This window comes from Melospiza melodia, chromosome 13 (assembly GCF_035770615.1).
Source record: "Melospiza melodia melodia isolate bMelMel2 chromosome 13, bMelMel2.pri, whole genome shotgun sequence".
NCBI lineage: Eukaryota > Metazoa > Chordata > Aves > Passeriformes > Passerellidae > Melospiza > Melospiza melodia.
In genome coordinates, this window is record NC_086206.1 from 16816753 (window position 1) to 16835353 (window position 18601).

The 18601-nt window shown below is 37.0% G+C and overlaps 1 protein-coding gene across 1 annotated transcript in view; it reads left to right on the top strand.

Annotated features, from left to right (window-relative positions):
* The window catches only part of WWOX (WW domain containing oxidoreductase), a 474120-nt gene that overhangs the window by 106274 nt on the left and 349245 nt on the right, over positions 1-18601 (top strand). Inside the window, exon 8 of the mRNA XM_063168062.1 lies at positions 1983-2247. Within this exon, the coding sequence (XP_063024132.1) occupies positions 1983-2247 (265 nt within the window). The remainder of the gene's footprint in view (positions 1-1982; positions 2248-18601) is intronic.

Here is an 18601-nt window from a genome sequence, read left to right on the forward strand (position 1 = left end):
TTAACACAACTAGTAAATTTCCCTTTTTCTAAGGAGTCCAAGTAATGTCTTGCAGCTTATCTTATCACTTGGACTGATCATTGTAAATAACTGTGCTTTCCCCACCCCCAGTCTGCTTAATGGGAAGAAGTTTATGTAAGGAGTTAGTTAGGTATTATTAGGTGGTCGTTCTTTCTGACCTACTTGAGAACTCTGAGCCTTAAACCATGTCGTAAAACAGAAGTGTTGGTATCTAATTACTTCCATAAACCTTGACTGGATCTTTTTGCTGGAGTCAAGACCCCCTGTTAGGGAAAAAATTAAGTCCCATGTTTGCAGAAAATGCTATCCTGAACTGCTCCAAGGCAAAATATTTATTTGCCTCTTTGGTTCTTTGTTCATTTCTAGTTACTTCTCTGGATTTAGCACAAATGAATTCTGTTTAAATTAAGCTTTTGGGTACTTTAGGCACATCATATTAAAATCAGAATAATAAGTAGGTTGACTTTCCTTCTGTCTTTATTTCTGTGTTGTTAATTTGATTGTACAGCCCTTATTCCCCTGAATTCACTGAGATTGGCTCACATAAGCACATTTGCAGGACTGGACTCAAAATATGCCACCGTGTTTCCTTTATACAGTAACACACAGAGTTGTATTTATGGATTATTTTTGGTGTCATAAGTGGTTACTTATTGGACAAATATAGGAAATTCCTCCCAGAATAGTCCTCTTAATTTCAGAAATGTATTTTATCCAACTGAAAATTATGAAAGAGAAATTTTGTTGTTGAAATTGAAGGGCTAATTGTGCAAGACACAGAACATCCTGGATTCCTCTTGAGTTCAAATACTGTATTGCTTTTCTCTGAGCACATTATAATTCTGCTCACAGAATGAATGTAGAAATTCCAGCTGATCTCTTCATTTCTGGGCATGAGATGCAAAATTAGTAAAGATATTTTAAAACATTTTTCTGGTGTGTACTATAATTATGTTTATCCCTGTTCTCCCCAGCTGATTCTGAAAACTGAGTATTAAAAAGAGCTTGCTAAATCCTTTTTATTTTTAGTAGCTCTTCTGAATGAAACACAGATCTGTAACTAAATGTAGTATTATTTTCTAATATTAAGATATACCACTAAATTAATAAATGAAATTATAAGAACTGGGAGGAGAAATTCTTTATGGAAATTTCCTTTTCTTCATCTAAATGTCTTTAGAACATTCACTACTTTGTTTCTTTCCTTTTTTTTTTTAATAACAAACAGCTGGTGTTTAATGACTCTGTCAGACCCAATTAAAAAACGTCAACTAGTTACTTTGATTTGTGTTCAGCCATGCCATGGGTATACTTAAAAACATTATGCTCTGCCAGAGCTCATTTTGGCTTTGTTTACATTTATCTTTTAAACATATAAGACTATTGATGGCACGTTACCAAGGTTATAACCCCTTTATATTCATCAATTTTTAATCTAAAAGAGAGCTTAAGAGGCAGTGAGACTCATCCATAGTTACTTGAACACTTAAATGCAAGTGTGTGAGCACTGGATGAAATGATCAGGGGATGGGAAGAAGGGGAAAAGAAAAGATGCTGGGTTGCTCTGCTTTTAGTGCAGAGTTATTTTATCCTACATTATTTCCTCCGAGCTGATCATGTTTTTATGGATATATGGCAAAATCTGTTTTGGTGGGTTTTCTTAAATTTAAAATAAAGGGATCTGTAAGTTACATACAATGTCTTTAAACCATCAAAGTGTTTTCCGAGTTGTTTTTGTTTATTGTTTGCTGTTTATAATGATCCAATAATTTTACTGCCATGTTATATGGGACTGTTCCTTGGGTCTCAGGCAATTTCCAGTGGATGCTTTCAGCTGCTAAATAAGCTGCTGTTTTATGTTGGTTCTGGCCAGGATCTACTCTCTTGTCTACATTTTATATTGTTCTTAATGAGAGTGAAATTAACTCTGGGGTATCTAAGGCATATTTACTGTTTCTCAGATTTACAGAAATTAAAGACTCCTCTGGAAAGCTGGATTTCAGCCTGCTTTCTCCATCCAAGAAGGAATATTGGGCGATGTTGGCCTACAACCGCTCCAAGCTCTGCAATATCCTGTTCTCCAACGAGCTGAACCGGCGCCTGTCTCCCCACGGGGTCACCTCCAACTCAGTGCACCCTGGAAATATGATGTATTCCTCCATTCACCGCAGCTGGTGGCTCTACACTCTGCTCTTCACCCTGGCTCGACCTTTCACCAAGTCCATGGTAAGTGAGCGCCTTAAAATATTTTTGCGTCTTCATTGTTTTTAAAATCGGGGCAGAAGAGTTGTGAAAATCCAGCTGTATGTGTCTACTTCTTGCCTTTTATAACCATGACCCTGGTTTTAATGGCAAAAATCATGCCAAGACAGTGCTCTAGAAGAGGATTCTTCAACCACTCAAGATTTGCTTTGTCAGTCTTCTGTTAAGGAACCTTCTAAGATGGAGTGCATATATGTTTGCATATATGATTTTCACTGTGATTAAGTAGATCTTATGTCTTAGGTGTGGGATATTTAGAGCTATTTCTGTGCTCAGGATATGTAAAACATCAAAAAAATGGCTTTGGTTTTAAAGTGGAATATGTTGACTGCGTTTTTTATGTAAACAGATGCCCTAGTTAGAGAAGATACTCCAGACATTATTAATGACTGAGGGAAATGCTTTCAGTGGTAAAAGCACCTTCATTCATATTTAAAAAAAAGCAACAACCCAACAATTTTCTTGATTCTTACAAAGTGCTGAAGACAATGGGTGTTTTCCATTTGTCTCCATTGGATTTTGGACTGGAACCATGACATAATGAAAGGCTTTGCAGTTCTTCCATCGCCAAGGTTATGAGTCTTTATTATGTAAGAATTTGCAGCACCTCCAGCACTTGGAGGGGTTACTCTGATCCTTTGAACATCTGAGCCAGTTATTTATAAGGAGTCCAAAGTATTTTTTAGGCAGAGAATGGCATTTACTTCATTGAGAACTGGCTTCCTTTAACCTTTCAGATGGTTTTTCATTACTTTTTCACTGACCAAGAAGGGTGTTCCCAAAAAGAGGAGGAGGGAGAAGGAGTCTCCCTTGAATGTTTGCTTCTATGAATCAGGGAAATGAAAAGATCCGTACCCCTCCAGAATCTTAATTTATAGTGGGATGAGGTGTGTGGTAAACAGAGGTGTTTAAAAATCTGATTTCGTGTCCATAAAAGAAAAATATTGGGTCTTCTGTATGACCTGTGGAGCAAAAATATAAATGCTTCAGTGCTGACCAGGTGTCAGTCAGGAGAGCCCTCACACCTCCAACCTCTGGCTGCATTTTGCAGCCTGTACATATGCAAAGCCTATTTGTGTCCACAAGATTGATATGTGAGTGCTCTGGCACCTTGGGACGAATAATGATATCTTTCAACAGCATGGTTTTTTTGACCAGGACCTATATAACCGTGTCTCTGCTGTGTTAGGGATTGTTTGTAAAACAAATTCTTAAGTTGTCCTGAGAATGTGTGAGTGAATGTTATCAAAATCCTGTGAAAAGGATCCAGTCTGTGGATGTTTATGAATTGTTAGTTTTATTTACTCTGACCTATTTTTACAAAGGGAAACTTTTGTGTTTGTTGCTCAGGGAATCTTATCCTCTAAGGAACAAAATAAAACAGTGATGTTAATTTGAATTCTTTGAAAGAATTTATAAACTTTTAAGTGTCTATTAATGGGTATTACATATAAGAGAATACAAAATATAGGACAAAGATATCAGCACTGAATAACAGTGCACTCTGGTCCAGCCCAAATCACTTCTGTTAAGTCCTTCATGTTTGTATTTCACTGAGGTTATTTGAATGTCATGATGGAGGATAGGGGCTGAGGGTAAGTATCAGTTTTACAACTCATATTCTGATGTGAATTACATTCCCCTGAACTCTACCGATGTTTCAACAGCCAGTAAAACTAGAAAAGTGCCCCTTCCTGGGTATGCAAACAAGCTGAGCTGAAATTCTCATCATCATAAGTGGAAAAGTTTCTATTTTAAGTCTTGTAGGGAGCAAATAATTTGCTGCTGCTGCTTCTTTTTTAGGGATTGTGCTGTTATCAACCTGGAATAGACTTTGTTGGGAACCTTTTCCTGGGTTTCCTTTCCGTGTTTCTGTGGCAGCTCACTTGGAGTTCAGATGAGTGTTTTGGTCAGAACGTTGGGAGTGATCTCAAAGCTTTGCAGCTGCAGTCCCAAGGTGTGAGCTGCTCGTCCCTGAGCTTTCCAAGGATGTCTGCATTGCACAATGCAGCATGATGCAGCAGCATTTAGAGCAGCTCCAGCTGGGCTGGGCCCATCCCTGGAGCTGAGACTGGGGACAAGGTTGTGTGGAGAGAGGAGGGGTTGGGCAGCCCAGACAAGGAGCCACAAAGAGATGCCTGGACCTGTTTTGGTCTCTGAGGCTGTAGCTTCAGCTGCTGCAGCATTTTGGTGTGTGGAGAGGCCAATTCTTCCTGGAGCCACTTTGAAACTGTTTGCTATGTCCTGATCCATTGGGCTCCTGGAGTCTAATATATATATATATATATATATATATATATAAAAATCAAATATTATATATATATAAATCAAATATTATATATATATAAATAAAATATTATATATAATATAGATAAAAATATAATACATAAAAATATACATAATTTAATATATATAATATATATTAAATATATATATATTAATATATATACACACAGAAACTGCAGCTGCACATACCTGATTCTAAGCCCTTTTTGTATTATTGTGGTATCCAGGCAGTAGTTGGAAGTAGAGCAATGGAAACTGAAGACTATTCCTTTCTTTCCCATTCAAATATAAAATCCACAAGGATTTCTACATAGAAATTTAGAAGAAGTGTTTTGTAGAAAAAATAGTTGCAAATGAATTGCCATTTTATGATTGAAGTAGCTCTACTAATGTCAAAAGGGCTGTTTTTTATTTACCATTAAATAGTTACACAATAAGTTGGAGATGTTTATATCATAATTAAATGTCAGTTGAAACAAGTGGCTACTGTGAAAAACAAATTGGAAGGGAAGCTCTGAAAGTAACTGTGTAGGCCATGCTTAAATTTAGCTGGTTTGATCTAAGGCTCTAGGGTTTTGGGTTTTTTCTTTCTACCTCTTTTACTCTCTTCTCTCCCTCTGTCTTCAAAAACTGACTTGAGAAAAGTTTGTTTTTTTTTTGTTTTAGATAAATGCTAGTCATTCAGAACCCATCTGATTCTTCATTATTTACATACAAGACTAAAGTTAAGTATATTTATTGTAAGTTTCAAGCTTACACTTAGTGTGGTATCTGGTGTCACCCCCAGGTGATTTTCAGTGTACAAGGGCATATAAAATTATAAGCAGAGTGCCATTATCACACACTTTTGTGATAGTCTTACATAGACCCAAATATTTTTGTTGGCAGGTAACAGAGCAGAAAGAATATCATGTGTTAGAGTAGCAAGAGCTTAACAGATGTTTCAGTGAGCTGCCTTTTCAAATCCTTCCGCATTAAGAAATGGCTGGGGTTTGGGGAAGTTCTGAGACTATTGGGTTACATTTCCTGTTGCAGTGCAAAGCCAGCCATTGTGCTGGAGTCCTAGCAGATGTGTTACCCCCTTTTAATGGTTGGGAGTAAAACACTGGTTCTGTTGCTGAGTTATAAATTACATTTATAAAAGCTCAACTTGCCACCTTTAAAAGCAGTAGAAGTAGTAAGACAACTCTGCCCCTAATTTTTCACTGTGTAAGAGACTGATGCTTGAAGTGCTCTTTGATTTCTCCCTCCTCCCCCAAAGACAGTAGCTTTCTAGAACTGGATTTTGTATTTAATGTATTGCTGTTGAAAATTATAAAGAATATTTCTAAGGCCCAAAAAGTCATCTGAATGTCTAATTTTTGTCTAAACCAATGAATTCTGTTCACTGGGATATTTTCCCAGGGGTGTTTGAGGCAGTAGCTCTGTGCTGCAGTGTTCACACAGGCAGGAGCAAACCCCAGTGCCTACAATGGCTTCACTGGCTTTGCTTTTGCCAGAAGTTGCAAGTGTCTAAATTTAAATTCCATGTCTAAATTTAAATTCAATGTCATGATTTCCATGCACATCTAACATCAACTCAGAAATGTTATTCTGGCAAGAAATCAATCTGCATCTACAGGAGTGACTGCAACCTAATGATCACATCTGTTTGCTTTTGATAAAACCCCAAAAGAGGCTCTGCAGCCTCATCACCTCTTTGCTTTCTCCCCTGTCCTTTGCTGAAGAAGCTGGAATTACCCTTAGAGCTGGGGATAGAATTCCCTCTCCAAGCAAACATTTTTTTGCTGTCCAAAGATCTGTGTGGGCTGTGTTGAGTTGATGTTGGCTTCCAGTTCTGAATTCACAGTTCAGGCCAAATTCTGCCCTCAGCTGTGCCTGTCCAGCCCCAGAGCAGCCTGGGCAGGGTGGGTATGAGCCTGTTCCAGCACAGAATTTGGCTTCTCTTTTCTTCCTTAAGACACTGCTGAAAATGCATTGGGGTTTCCTGGAAAGCAAGAGGCAGCTCTTTTTGGAAGAACCTCATATTTCAAGTTTGATCAGAATGACAGTTTCTTTTCTCAGATTGAGTTCTGGGCAGGAAGTGAAAGAAGATGGGAGAGTGAAAGGGAAATAGGCACCTACTGGATATTAGCACTTGTAGAGAGTGAATAAATCGCATGAGCAGTTCTCCTGGTTTATGGATTAATGCCTGAAGTGTAAATGTTAAAGTAATGCTAAGCCACAGCTCTTTTTTAGCAGGTTTGTAGACCTTACCTCCACTACCATGGAGGGACAGTTATTTTATTGAACCCTGATAACATGTGCTTTCTTGCACAGAACTCCCATTTAAAATTGACTGAATTGGGTAAAAAGGCTTATGTGGAAGAACATTTTGATTTGTTGTAACAGGATTGTGAAGAGATGCCTCCAAAGCAGTTGTTGATCATTTTGTGTGTCCTACCCAGCAATAAAATGTAATATAAGCTATTTTATTATCAAACTTATATTTAACCGATACATACTTTAACTTGCTGCTAAAATAAATGTAGCATGAAATATAAGGGCAAATTAAATTTGTCCCCTGTAACCTACACCATAGGGATGGAGTCTCTATAGAAACTTTTCCCTGTGCCAAAGTGAGCAGGTCAGGACTGCAGTGACCACAATGGTGCTCAGGGGCCAGGGAATTTCTGTGTCCAGAACAGCCCCGAAACTGTTTGGGGAGCAACTCTGGTTTTGTCTTGTAATTTCATGGAGGAAATTTCTTCCTCTCCCTGCCAGATCCTTGCAGAACTTCAGAATGCTTTGTCAAGTATGTGGGCTGCAAGGCAGGGAAATATTTGGTCCTTGATGTTTATGCCACTTGTAATGAATGCAAATCAATGTGCTGTGGTTATTGTATGATGATCCAATGAACTGTTGCATTCTAGAAAGATACTCAAACTTTATCACTGAATATTTGAGATTTTTTTTAACTAGCACTGAATTTTGAATCACTTTTTATAGAAGAATAATCTCTAAAAAGTCTTTTTGGGGGGCTGTTCATCCTGGGGAGGAGGAGTCCCTAGTACTTGCAGTACCTAAAGGAGCCCCAAGGGAGCTGGAAAGGGACTTTTTTCCAAGGATATGGAGGGACAGGACAAGGGGGAATGGCTCCAAACTGATAAAGGGCAGGTTTCTTTCCCTGTGAGGGTGGGGAGACCCTGGCACAGATTGCCCAGAGAAGCTGGGTGTAATGATGATCTACACATCTGAAGTTCAGCAGAAGAAATATTTTTGGATGAAGGCTAGTTTTTGTTTTTTTGACCCTTAAAGTTAAAATCCTGAGCCCAAAATTAAAATGGTAAATGGTAAAAGTAATGAAATTACGTTATTGAATGTTGTTAATCCGTGTCATTTTGTGATTATAACTCACAGAGCAAAATAAATTTTGTGGATTCTAGAACATGGTTTATCTTTCCTCACATTTCTTTTTTCAAGTTTCTATTTATGAATGGATAGATGTTCCAGAAACCCCAAGCTTTTGTTGGCCACGTGTAGCATAGATGAAATATGAATTTATTATTTTTTAAAAAAGAATGTAGCGTAGATCCTACGTTAGGGAACTATAATTAAAATGCTATTTCTTAATTGAGGGATGCAGTACTTAGTTACCTTGTTTCCCTAGAACCCCTTGGATATCTGAGATGCTTTATTGTACCATGGTCTTTTCATTTCTCACTCTATCATCTTTGAAGAGGTGCCATACCACTTTAAACAGTTCACCAATCAGTTTCACATGATGGATTCTCTTTAATCATTTACATCCACAGAAAGTCAAATATTCCTTAGGAAGCCAAAGTAATCTAACAGAATGTATAGTGTTTGTGCAGCTGGATATCTTATTTATTTGAAGTTCTCAGAGAAATCTCTTCTGACTTTACAAAAAAGATGGAAGAGTAAACAGCACCAGCGTCCAAGTAACATGAGCTAGAAAGTCCCTTCTTTTAGAGAAAAGTCATTAAAAAAGTATATTTGCAAGATCCAAAAATAATAAAGTATATCAAATGCAGAGTGCTACATAATGTTTTTTCAATATTCTTACTATTTTTACATGTGTGTATATATATGTGTGTGGATGTACCTATATATCTACCAATCTATAGAGGTGAAAAATATACTTAAGTCTTTAATATAGTTCATATTGCTGAATAGGTGAACACAAAAAGAGTCTGTTTCCTGAAAAAAAGATTCATCTGTTTGTTTTTTACTGTGTGACATGTCATTTATCATCATGTTGGCATTCCCTGGACATAACTGCATAACTGAATTAACATTCCTAAAAACTTCCTTCCAGGAAAGCTATTGAAAATATATGTCTATGTACAGAAATATGAATATTTCTAGGCTTTTGGGAGGTTTCCCACTGTGATGCTAATAGCGTTTCTAATTCCTGTCAGTTTTTATTCCAAAGTTTATCGTATATATATAGATATCTTTTTTTTTCCTTCTGAGGAAGATTTGGGGGAATTTACTGGGATGGTTTTGTTGTTTTTGGTGTTGTGTGTTGGGTTTTTGTTTCTATTTTTTTTTTTTTTTGGTGTTACAGATATCAGTGTGGTAAATTCCTTTTTTTTTTCTTCCTAAAGCCAAGACTCAAACTTGGAGGGTGTTCCTTGCCCAGCTTGAAGCATTGGCCATATTTCCATGATGAGGGAAATAAGTCTGTTGTTTGATGGGAATTTTTAGGGAGCCTGTTCAATTTTTCCACTGGATATTCACTGGCATTTTGTACCTCCATACCTTCCATTGTAAATTACTCTGAGAATTATTGAAAGGATTGAGTCAGATGCTGGACAAATCCTCAACTTCTTTCTAGTGCAGTCCTAGTTATTTTATTGTATCTGTGCCTCCTTTCTAGGAGAGGGCTTGTGTGTTTCTAAATAAAGAGAAGAAAAGGTAATATATGTTCCAGAAAAATTAATGAAACCAAAATGTTTTCCTTACTTTTTTGTTCGTTTTGTTGCCAATACCAATGGGAGATGATGTGCTGCCCTGCCTGTGCTCTTGATTTTCTTAACCTACTCTCTTCAAGTCTGCAGTTTCTCACTATGGTTTTATTAAAAAAGGAAGAAAGTAGAATGAATGATTTTAAGAGTTGTTTAAATATATATATATGTATGATTCAAGAATCAAATTTAAGAACGGAAAAAGATTTGGCATAAAAAGGACTTGAATCCATTTGACAGTTGGAATTTTAGAATGGTTCTTTGTTCTGTATGTGTTAGATGACCTGAGTTTGTGTGATTTTCTTGTGAAAAAGTAGCAGATTTGCACTCGTTCCCTTCAGAGGGAAGGTGGTAATAATAATGAACCAATCCATTGTGCTTAATTCAGTGTAAAAGTGCATGCCAAATGATACAAGATTTAGCAGTTTTGCAGTAATCTCTACAAGGATTTGTAATCAGAGAATTTCTGAATTTATTTTGCTTTTAAAGTTTGTTTTGAGACTTGGAATACTTGAGTCATTTGGATTTTCCAACCTCTTTATTCTGCTGTTTCTGGGAAGTTGTTAGAGTAATAGCATCAATCCTATTTCAGCAAGGAGGATGTCAGTAAATATAAACAACATAGTCAAATTCCATCCATTATTTTAGTGACAACATGTTTTTGCAGTTATTAAGTATCACTGTGGATATAGCACAGTCTTCATTGCATGGCAAAAAAAATCTATATAGGGTAGTTGAGGAATTTTATTAATTGCAAAAGCATCACCTTAAAATAAGATAAAGATAGCCATTGTTGGATGTTGCATCTTAAATAAAAATAAAGTATCTTGTGATATGTGGAGGGAATTGCTTGTTTTGAAAACAAGATCTACTTGTCCCAAACATGCAAGATTGACTTGTCAGTGCTGTGGATTTCCATCTCTTCCAACATTGCTATATTAAGGGCTGATATTTCCAAAAATTGAGGTATTTTTTCCAAAAAATGGAGTTGAGCAGTGTAAGAGTTGAAATGTACTGTGAGCTTATTTTAGTGTTTGGTCACAGCATTTCTCATTTCTTTACTTTCTCAGAGCTGGGTGTGCACATACAGTAACTGTGAGACTCCTAACTGGATATGGAAGCATTTACTCACATGTTGAGCACCAGGCTTGCTGTGAAAGGAATGGGTTTGAAAATCCTTGTGCTGAACTGGCACTTAGCACTGATTTTTGATTGAATGTTGTACCTACTATTATGCAAAAAATCCTGAAGAACACTTGAATTTAACAAGCTGGAGCATAAGAATACTTGGCAATACTAGGATTAAATTTTTCACTTAAGTTCAACACTCTTGAATGTAGGTATTTTTCTTAGAATTACCGTGTCTCTCACTGTAATCTATTAATGAATACAATTAGGGTTTTTTCATTTTGTGAGAAAATTGGAAACACAATTTGTTTCCACCGAACAGCATTACTATTAAATTGTTGTCCTGAATTGTCAAACTTGCATTATGATGAATATCACCAGTGCAAGAAAACTAATTTAGCACTTCAAGTAAAGCAAGCATCTTGGCAATTTTTTATGATAATAAATTTGTAACAGTGTCATTTAGAATCTGATTGTCTACTCACATCAAGTAGCTTATCCCATCCCAAACAGTGTGGTTATCTAACAGTATTAATTATGGAGCAGTGGAATGATCTGCAGAATGATACAACTGACAGTCAGGATTCCCATGGCAGAGCTGTGCCTCTGGAGGAAAGGAATTCCCTTTTTTATTACAGGTTACCAAGGCAAAGGTCCCAAATATCAGCAAGGTGGGCATCTGAAAAGTCCTTTCCCGTTTCCTCTTATGGATCACTGTGGTGACCATTCTGCTTGTAATATCATGGCATTAATGTAAAAATTTAATGTCATTTTTTTCAAGCATAGCAACACTAAAATAAGGGTTTTCTGGGAAATAAATGTATTTTTGTTGGTCAAGATATCATGAGCAAACAGAAGTAATTTAACCAGTTCAAGGAACAAGGTGTTACCTGAGCTGAATGAATGACATTGCTTGCATTTGATGAACTGCTATGTACAAAGTGAGCCTCTCTCTTAGCTTTTACACCAAAAGTGGTGATTTTGTGAGGAAAAAATGTGTTGACTTCTTCCATTCCCTTGATGAGAAATGTATGTGAATTTTCAACTTTTAAAGGCATTATGGCAGAAAGTATCAACAAAGCTGTCAGTTCCACTTGTGATATATATTTATTGTCTCCCTTTTGGCTCTGTGTTTCTAAAGGAAATGTTTTCATATAGAATGTCTTTTTATCGAAACACCAGCTGAGCTTGCTTTGGTGATGAGGTGAAATTTATCATTATTGAATTACATATGTGCTTATTCCATAATCAGTAATGTGGTGTTTTAAATGGTCTTCAGCTAAAGTCAGTTAGGCTCCTTGGAACACAATCCAGACCACTGCTTGTCTTGGAAAATCAAATGCTCTGGGTGTCTACCCATGGCCAGCAAAGCTGAGCACTGCTTGGGGCTTTTTCTGCTGCTAGGAAGGGACAGAACACTCATCTCAAAGTTTTGTCACTGTCCCCAGCAAAGATTCCTGTAAATGCAGTGTGACTGCTAATCTGTTCCTCTGAAATCATGTTTATGGTTGGTAATGAAATGTGACTGGGACAAATTGTGGTCATTGCTGTTCACTAGCATTACAAGAAAAAAAATTTCCCTCCTGCTTCTGTTGCCTTCTGCTGGCAGATGCATCCATGAATTAATGATATTGTAGTGGTCAGAAGCTGGAAGGGAAGGGTTGTCCAGACCTGAAATGGAGACTTAGACCTGGAATGAAGTCAGTCTATTTGTTTCCAGCATCTCTACTGAAATGTTTGTGGTCTGTTGTGCCTCAATGCTTTGGGAGATTTTTGTGAGTCCTTCCCAGGCATATATTCTGAACTTATTTGGATGACTTCCTTACTGTTTGAGTGTCAACACTGAATGTCAGCAGTGAACAAATGAAAGCTTGTTCCATCTTCTTCATTTGCTTTCATTTTCACAATGTGTATTAGGGTAAATGCTGTTGTGTTACAACCATGGTTTTTCAAACTTCTGCCCTCCTCTGTGTAGGTGAGCTAAATGAATTAGCAATTTTCTTTGGCATTATTTACTTCTGAAACTTTTTGGTGGCCTGGGCATTTTTGATGTTGTAAAATGAAGCTTGGCTGATAAGTGTTGCATCTGAAGAGGTGATTTTGCCGTGCTGTGGAGACAGTCAGTAAAGCCACTGCAGAATATTGCTGTATAGGTTTTGCAGGGCTGGAAATGGAGGTCTCTTGAGCTGGTTTGAAGTCTTTGCTGATTCTCATGTTTTTCTGTGTTGTTCCCTTTTCTCTGGTTTCTATCCAGGACTGTGGTTTTGCTGTGTTTAACTGATGCCAACTGGAAATAGCAAAGTCAGTGCTCTCATTTCCCCCTTTACCAGTAATACCTGGCTAAAGGCTGTTTTATCTACTACATGATATTAATTCAAATACAAATAAAAATTGCCTGGACCATTTAATATTGTCTTTAAGAATAATAGATGAGCTACTTTAGAACATTTTATAGGCATTTAAATGAAAACCTTTATGGAAAGCTGTGGATTAATTTTCTCAGCCATGACATGCCCAAATACAACAAGTATTGTAGAAGAACAAAATCTGGGCTGCAGAAAACATTGCTACTTAAATCTATGTAAAGGCACTGTTACACTGACCTGATGTCATTTCCTGCCTTAACCATGTGTAAATGTGGTTTTCAAAAGGTAAAAATAAAATTTAGAAAGAGTTGAGAAATCTTTCACAATGACTATTTTAATGTTTGTAATTGTAACTTTTGCCTGAGATAGTAACAAAAATATTGAGGAGTAAATCATGGAGTTTTCTACAAAAAAACCAAAATTTTAAGATGTTTACTTGTTGTTTTTTTTTCTGCTGGCAACCAGTGGCTAAAATCCAAATTCTCAGGCAACGTGTTCATAAATGCTCGCACAGAAGGAAAAATATTCTGCTTGTGTTCGCTGTGCAAACAGCTGAAATAATGCTGATAGAAAAATGACTTTGAGATAATAAAATGTACAGAATTAAGTGAAGAATTTGCTGCTTATTCTAAATTTTCAGATGATTACCATATTTTCCTAAACGTTTGTATTGTGATTTTCTTTTTCAACAGAAAAAAATGTTTTGATATTTTGAATGGAGCTGGATAAAAATGCCTTATTTTTTCCTTATTTCTCCCCTCTCTCCCCATCATGTCAATAGCTAGAGAAATAATTTTCAAATTACTACAAACAAATCATTGGATTTCAGGGGGAATCTTCAGTCTCATAGGTGACTGTTTCTGAAGTTTCCAAGTGTGGTCATTAATAGATTGATGGGAGCTGTTTCCCAGTTTTCGTTGCAGTGAATCTTAATGGCTGCCAATTAAAATATATTTACATACGTACTTACATTTCCCACCATAATGTGGAGCCTATAACATGATTTATACTGACAGATACTGATTGTTGTTTAATTCTTCCTTTTATCCACACACTTTTGAATTATGAATTATATCAATCCTTAAATCTTTGTTTGTTTTAGGGTAGGTTCTCTTTTTTTATTTTTGCCTCTTGGCACACCATATATGCACTAGCAAGTGCTCGCAGTTTCAGCTGCATTTAAGGAAATATTGTTGTAAGGCTTTTATGTGCTGTACTTCAATCAGCTAGTGCCAGCAGTATCCCAATAGAAAGACCCTCAACAGACCATTTTCAGCATTTTGCTGCAATTAAACTCCTCTGGTTTTAGCCCTCAGGCAATTTAGTACCTTTTTACATATGCACATTATGAACTTTTGACCAGGGCCTGGTAGTCATATATTAGATAGCAGCTTTTGAAAGCAGACTTAACAAGTTCCTCAGAGTATTGCAGCCAGAGTCAGTTGTGGAAAAGGTAATTTAACCAACTTGCAGTGAGGCCATTCAGAATTGTACTGATGATCCTAAATATGTCTCTTTTTTTTTTTTTTTCTTGTTTCCTCTGGAAGCTGGTAGCAAGAGCTCTCAAAGAATGTGATTGATCTTTTATTCAGTAGCTAACGAGGGCTGTGATTCTATTAGTGCTCTACAAGGCAAGGGAACAGTGATTTAATGAAGTGTCTGGCGAGCTGGTCATAGATTTATCCTGTTGTCTCTAATTTGCAGCGCCGGTGCGAGCGCAGAAGAAGCTGCAGTGGCAGTGCCATTAGGCAGGTATTTCCTTAGCAAATTGTTGTGAGGTCAGGTGTGGTGATGTGGGGAAGGCAGTGCAGGAGCCCTGGGTGTCTGGAGATGACAGCAGCCGCGCCGAGCGCGCGCTGGAGCGGAAAGGGAGGATCAGAGGTCCGGCCGCGAGCCCCCCTGGCCTGTGCAGGAGCAGATGAACTGCCAGGGAGCACTAATAGAGCCATAATTGGCCATTAGAACGGCAAAGGTGCAGTAACATCTTCATACAAAGTGCAATAACATCTTCATGCAAAGGTGCAATAACATCTTCATACAAACTGCCTGGCGCCAGACCCGGTGCCAGGTGCCGGGAGGTTCCGTGGGAGGCTGATCTGGTAAAGCTGATTTTTGTTTTTTTATTCTTTAAAAACAAGGCAGTGCTTCCTAATCGCTGCAGTACAACAGAAATATGAGAGCATCAAAACTTGAGTTGCTTTAAAGTGACATTAATGTCTTCAGTACATTTACTTTGGCGTGTAACCTGTCAGTCTTACTCAGAAATGATGCACTAAAATTTGCCATGTAGCTATGGATAAAATAATATCATAAAAACCTTTTGACTTTTACTTAATTAGTACTAAATAATGCATTTTATTTCTGTCAACCAAAGGCTACTGAATTTTTGTTTTGTTTTTCTTTGCTAACCTGAGATACTCTTCTGGTGATACCTGTAGTGTTGCACAGCTTTTTTCAGCATTGTTTTTCCACAAACCTCTGAGTTCAAGTTAGCCAAAGGCAACCATTTTCAGAAAGAATTTTTCTTTGCATGAATTGTTTGGTAATTTGATAAGGAAATCATGATATGGCTTTATACATTGGAGGATCAGTCAAATATGTCAATCCAAAAGTAATGCAAAATAATGAAGCAGATCTGATGTGTAGTTCTGTCCTAGCTGGACACAGAACAGTAAATAAATGAATGGTTTTGAGATTTCTGGGGCGTTTCCTGGTGGCAGCTGGAGAATTCCCATGTAGAAAAGTGGTCAAAGCTGAGAATTAGAGGGTAGGGAGAGATGACATTTTTAGTCCACTTCTGTTTATGTAGTTCTCATAATTGGGATCTCAGCCTTGTGTTCCAGGCTCTGTGCATAAAGGTAAAGAAAAGCTTCTGGCCCAAAATGAATCAAATCTGTTTTAAGGGAAACTGCAAAAATCTCTTGCGCAGTGGATGATATGTGGATCTTGGCAAACAGCAAGGAGACAGTACCATGATAACTTTTTTCCTTATATAATTATAGCACATGCACCACCATATAGTTGTCATTGTTCTCAGATGGATGATTTTATCTTTGGAAATTAAAATTTCTGCAGTTGCATGAGCCCTTGAACCCCTGTGAACCTGACACCCTGTAGGATGTCATCTGGAACCACTGTTAAATATACAGACACAGTTAGTCTAGAAAAAGAGATATTGGGCTTTTAAATGAACAGCAGGAGGATTTAAAACAGTAAGCCAAACTTTCTAATTTCCTAATATTGACACTTCTGTCCCTCCCAATCTTATTATAGTATTATTCTGTGCTGATCTACCATTTCATCAAAAAGTCTACAATGGAACTAAAAATCTAAGCCTTTTAGCCCATAGATCATTGCACTTGGTAAATGGCTTATTGCAGATTAGATAATGTGGTTCATAGCACATCCAAATCAATAAAAGGCTAGTCTGAACGTAGTAAAGTGCTCTCAGTCTGATTCTTTTTATTAAGTATATCTGCCATGAGCAAAGTGAAAATTTTAGTCTTTTTGCTTAACTTGATGTAAGAAAAAGGCATTGCTTAAATTTCTGTATGGTTGTTTTCTTTCCTAGGGAAGATCTGTCCCACAGAGTTTAGGGTTTTTTTGAATCAAAATTAAATATATTTTCTGAAAAATGATACAATTCTTATATTGGCAAAATTCAGAGCCCAGTGGTTTGGTGTTCCCAATGATCCCATGCTAGAAATGAGCCCCTAGCTCTCACATTTGTCAGATATTCAGTGGTCTCTGTGAAAGAAACTATTTTATAGCTGTTCATCCAAAAATCATCAGCAGAAACTTTCAACTTCAGCAACTAATGGAAGTGGAGAAATGTGAAAGAAATATTTTGAAGGTAGAGTGGCTGATTCAATAGCCAACAAGGAATGGTGTTTAATCTAGGTTGGAGAGGCCCAGGATTCACCAGGAATTTGGGCATGACAGGGAGGATGTGGTGGCTCTTTCTGCTTTACCCCGTGAGTGTTCCTGTGCTTCTGAAGGGGCAGAAACACAGAAGGGTATTTTTATTTATCCAGGGGAAACTGAGGAGGCTGGTATATGTGTGTCAAGGCTGTATGGAGAGAGTTTTTACCCTTCTGCTGGGGTTATATTAGAAACCCATAAGAATGGTGGCAAAACAGTAATTAATGTCTCTCTGCCTCTACTTTCCACACACTTTCAGTCATTGCAATTTTTTATTTTCCTGTTTACATCCACGGCCTGACCTGCTGAGGAGATGCTGAGCTGCTGAACCAGGTCAAGAGCTTGTCTGGGTTTTGCAGCTTGGCTAAAAAGGAGTTTTAAAGCTATATTAAAAATCCAGTGAATAGCTTGGAATTTCTTGCAAACAATCAAGTCAGATAAACTGTAATTGGCTGCAGAGAGATGCTCTTAACTTACCATTCTTTGACCATGTTATTGACCACTATGTGTTTGCCCATGTTATTAATAATTTATCCTTTGAAAAAAATCTATGTGCATTATAGCCTTTGATCTCAGAAATTTCAAAGCTGAACGTGCTATTTCCCTTTTCCTTTTGCATTTTGTCTTTCTTTTTAAAGAAGAATTTTTAAAAGAGAAGAGAATGAAAAATAATTTTTAAAGTTTTTCTCTTTATTTTGGTGGCAGAGCTTCCTGATGACACCCATCCCTGGTAATGAGAAATGTACATTAATACAGTAAGAATATATATGAATAAAAAAATCAAGGCAAGCTCACTGTACTTTGCAGATGAAAATGTTTGAAAACAAGACTTAATGCGTCTAGTAGATTAAAACAGAAATTAAAGACTTTAGAGTAAGAAGAGATCAAAGGCTGTCTTTTCATTGTTCTTTTTATTGTTTATTGACTTCAAAAAGACTTTTTAGTTTAAGCTGACTTTAATGTCTCTTGAATGCTCTTTTGTAAAGTGACTTTGAAAACTCGTGGATAATGTCTTCATTAAGTGGGAAAAAATCTTGGTAAAAATATAACTGTAACTTTGCTTTCATTATAATAGGAATAGATAACACTTTGCTTAATTAAGGTCTGTTTTCCCTCTGTTCAGAGTTTTACGACCATTTTTTTCATTGAAATTAGTGCTGATAAAAGCTTGAAGTAGACACTGCTAAACTGAAACTCTTAGTTTTTCAGAGAAGCACGGGGATGTGAGTTCTCTCTCTGTATTTGTTAATCAGTTAATCAGGATGTTGTCGTGTGTATGTGAGCTATTTTAGGAAACAAAAGAAAAAACAAAACCCAAAAGCATATTCAAGTTGTATTGATTTAAAATAAAGCAATGCTGCTTGTGTTGTTGAAAATGTTAATTTAGAGACTTTCTGCTCTCATTCTGTTTCCAAATGTCTGTGCTTTTCTCACCAATCCCTGATGACTTGAAGTATTTGGATTATGTTAATACCTGTATTAATAATGACAGTAAAGATCACAAATCTGTGGTGGCAAATGAGGGATTAGGAAAGCCATGCAGGAGAACTTCTCTGGGGAGCAGTGAGGACTTTCCACAGTATTTTGAGGTTTAAAAAATGCACTTCAGGAATAGGACTGCCTTGGCCTTCCCCCTCCCGACAGATC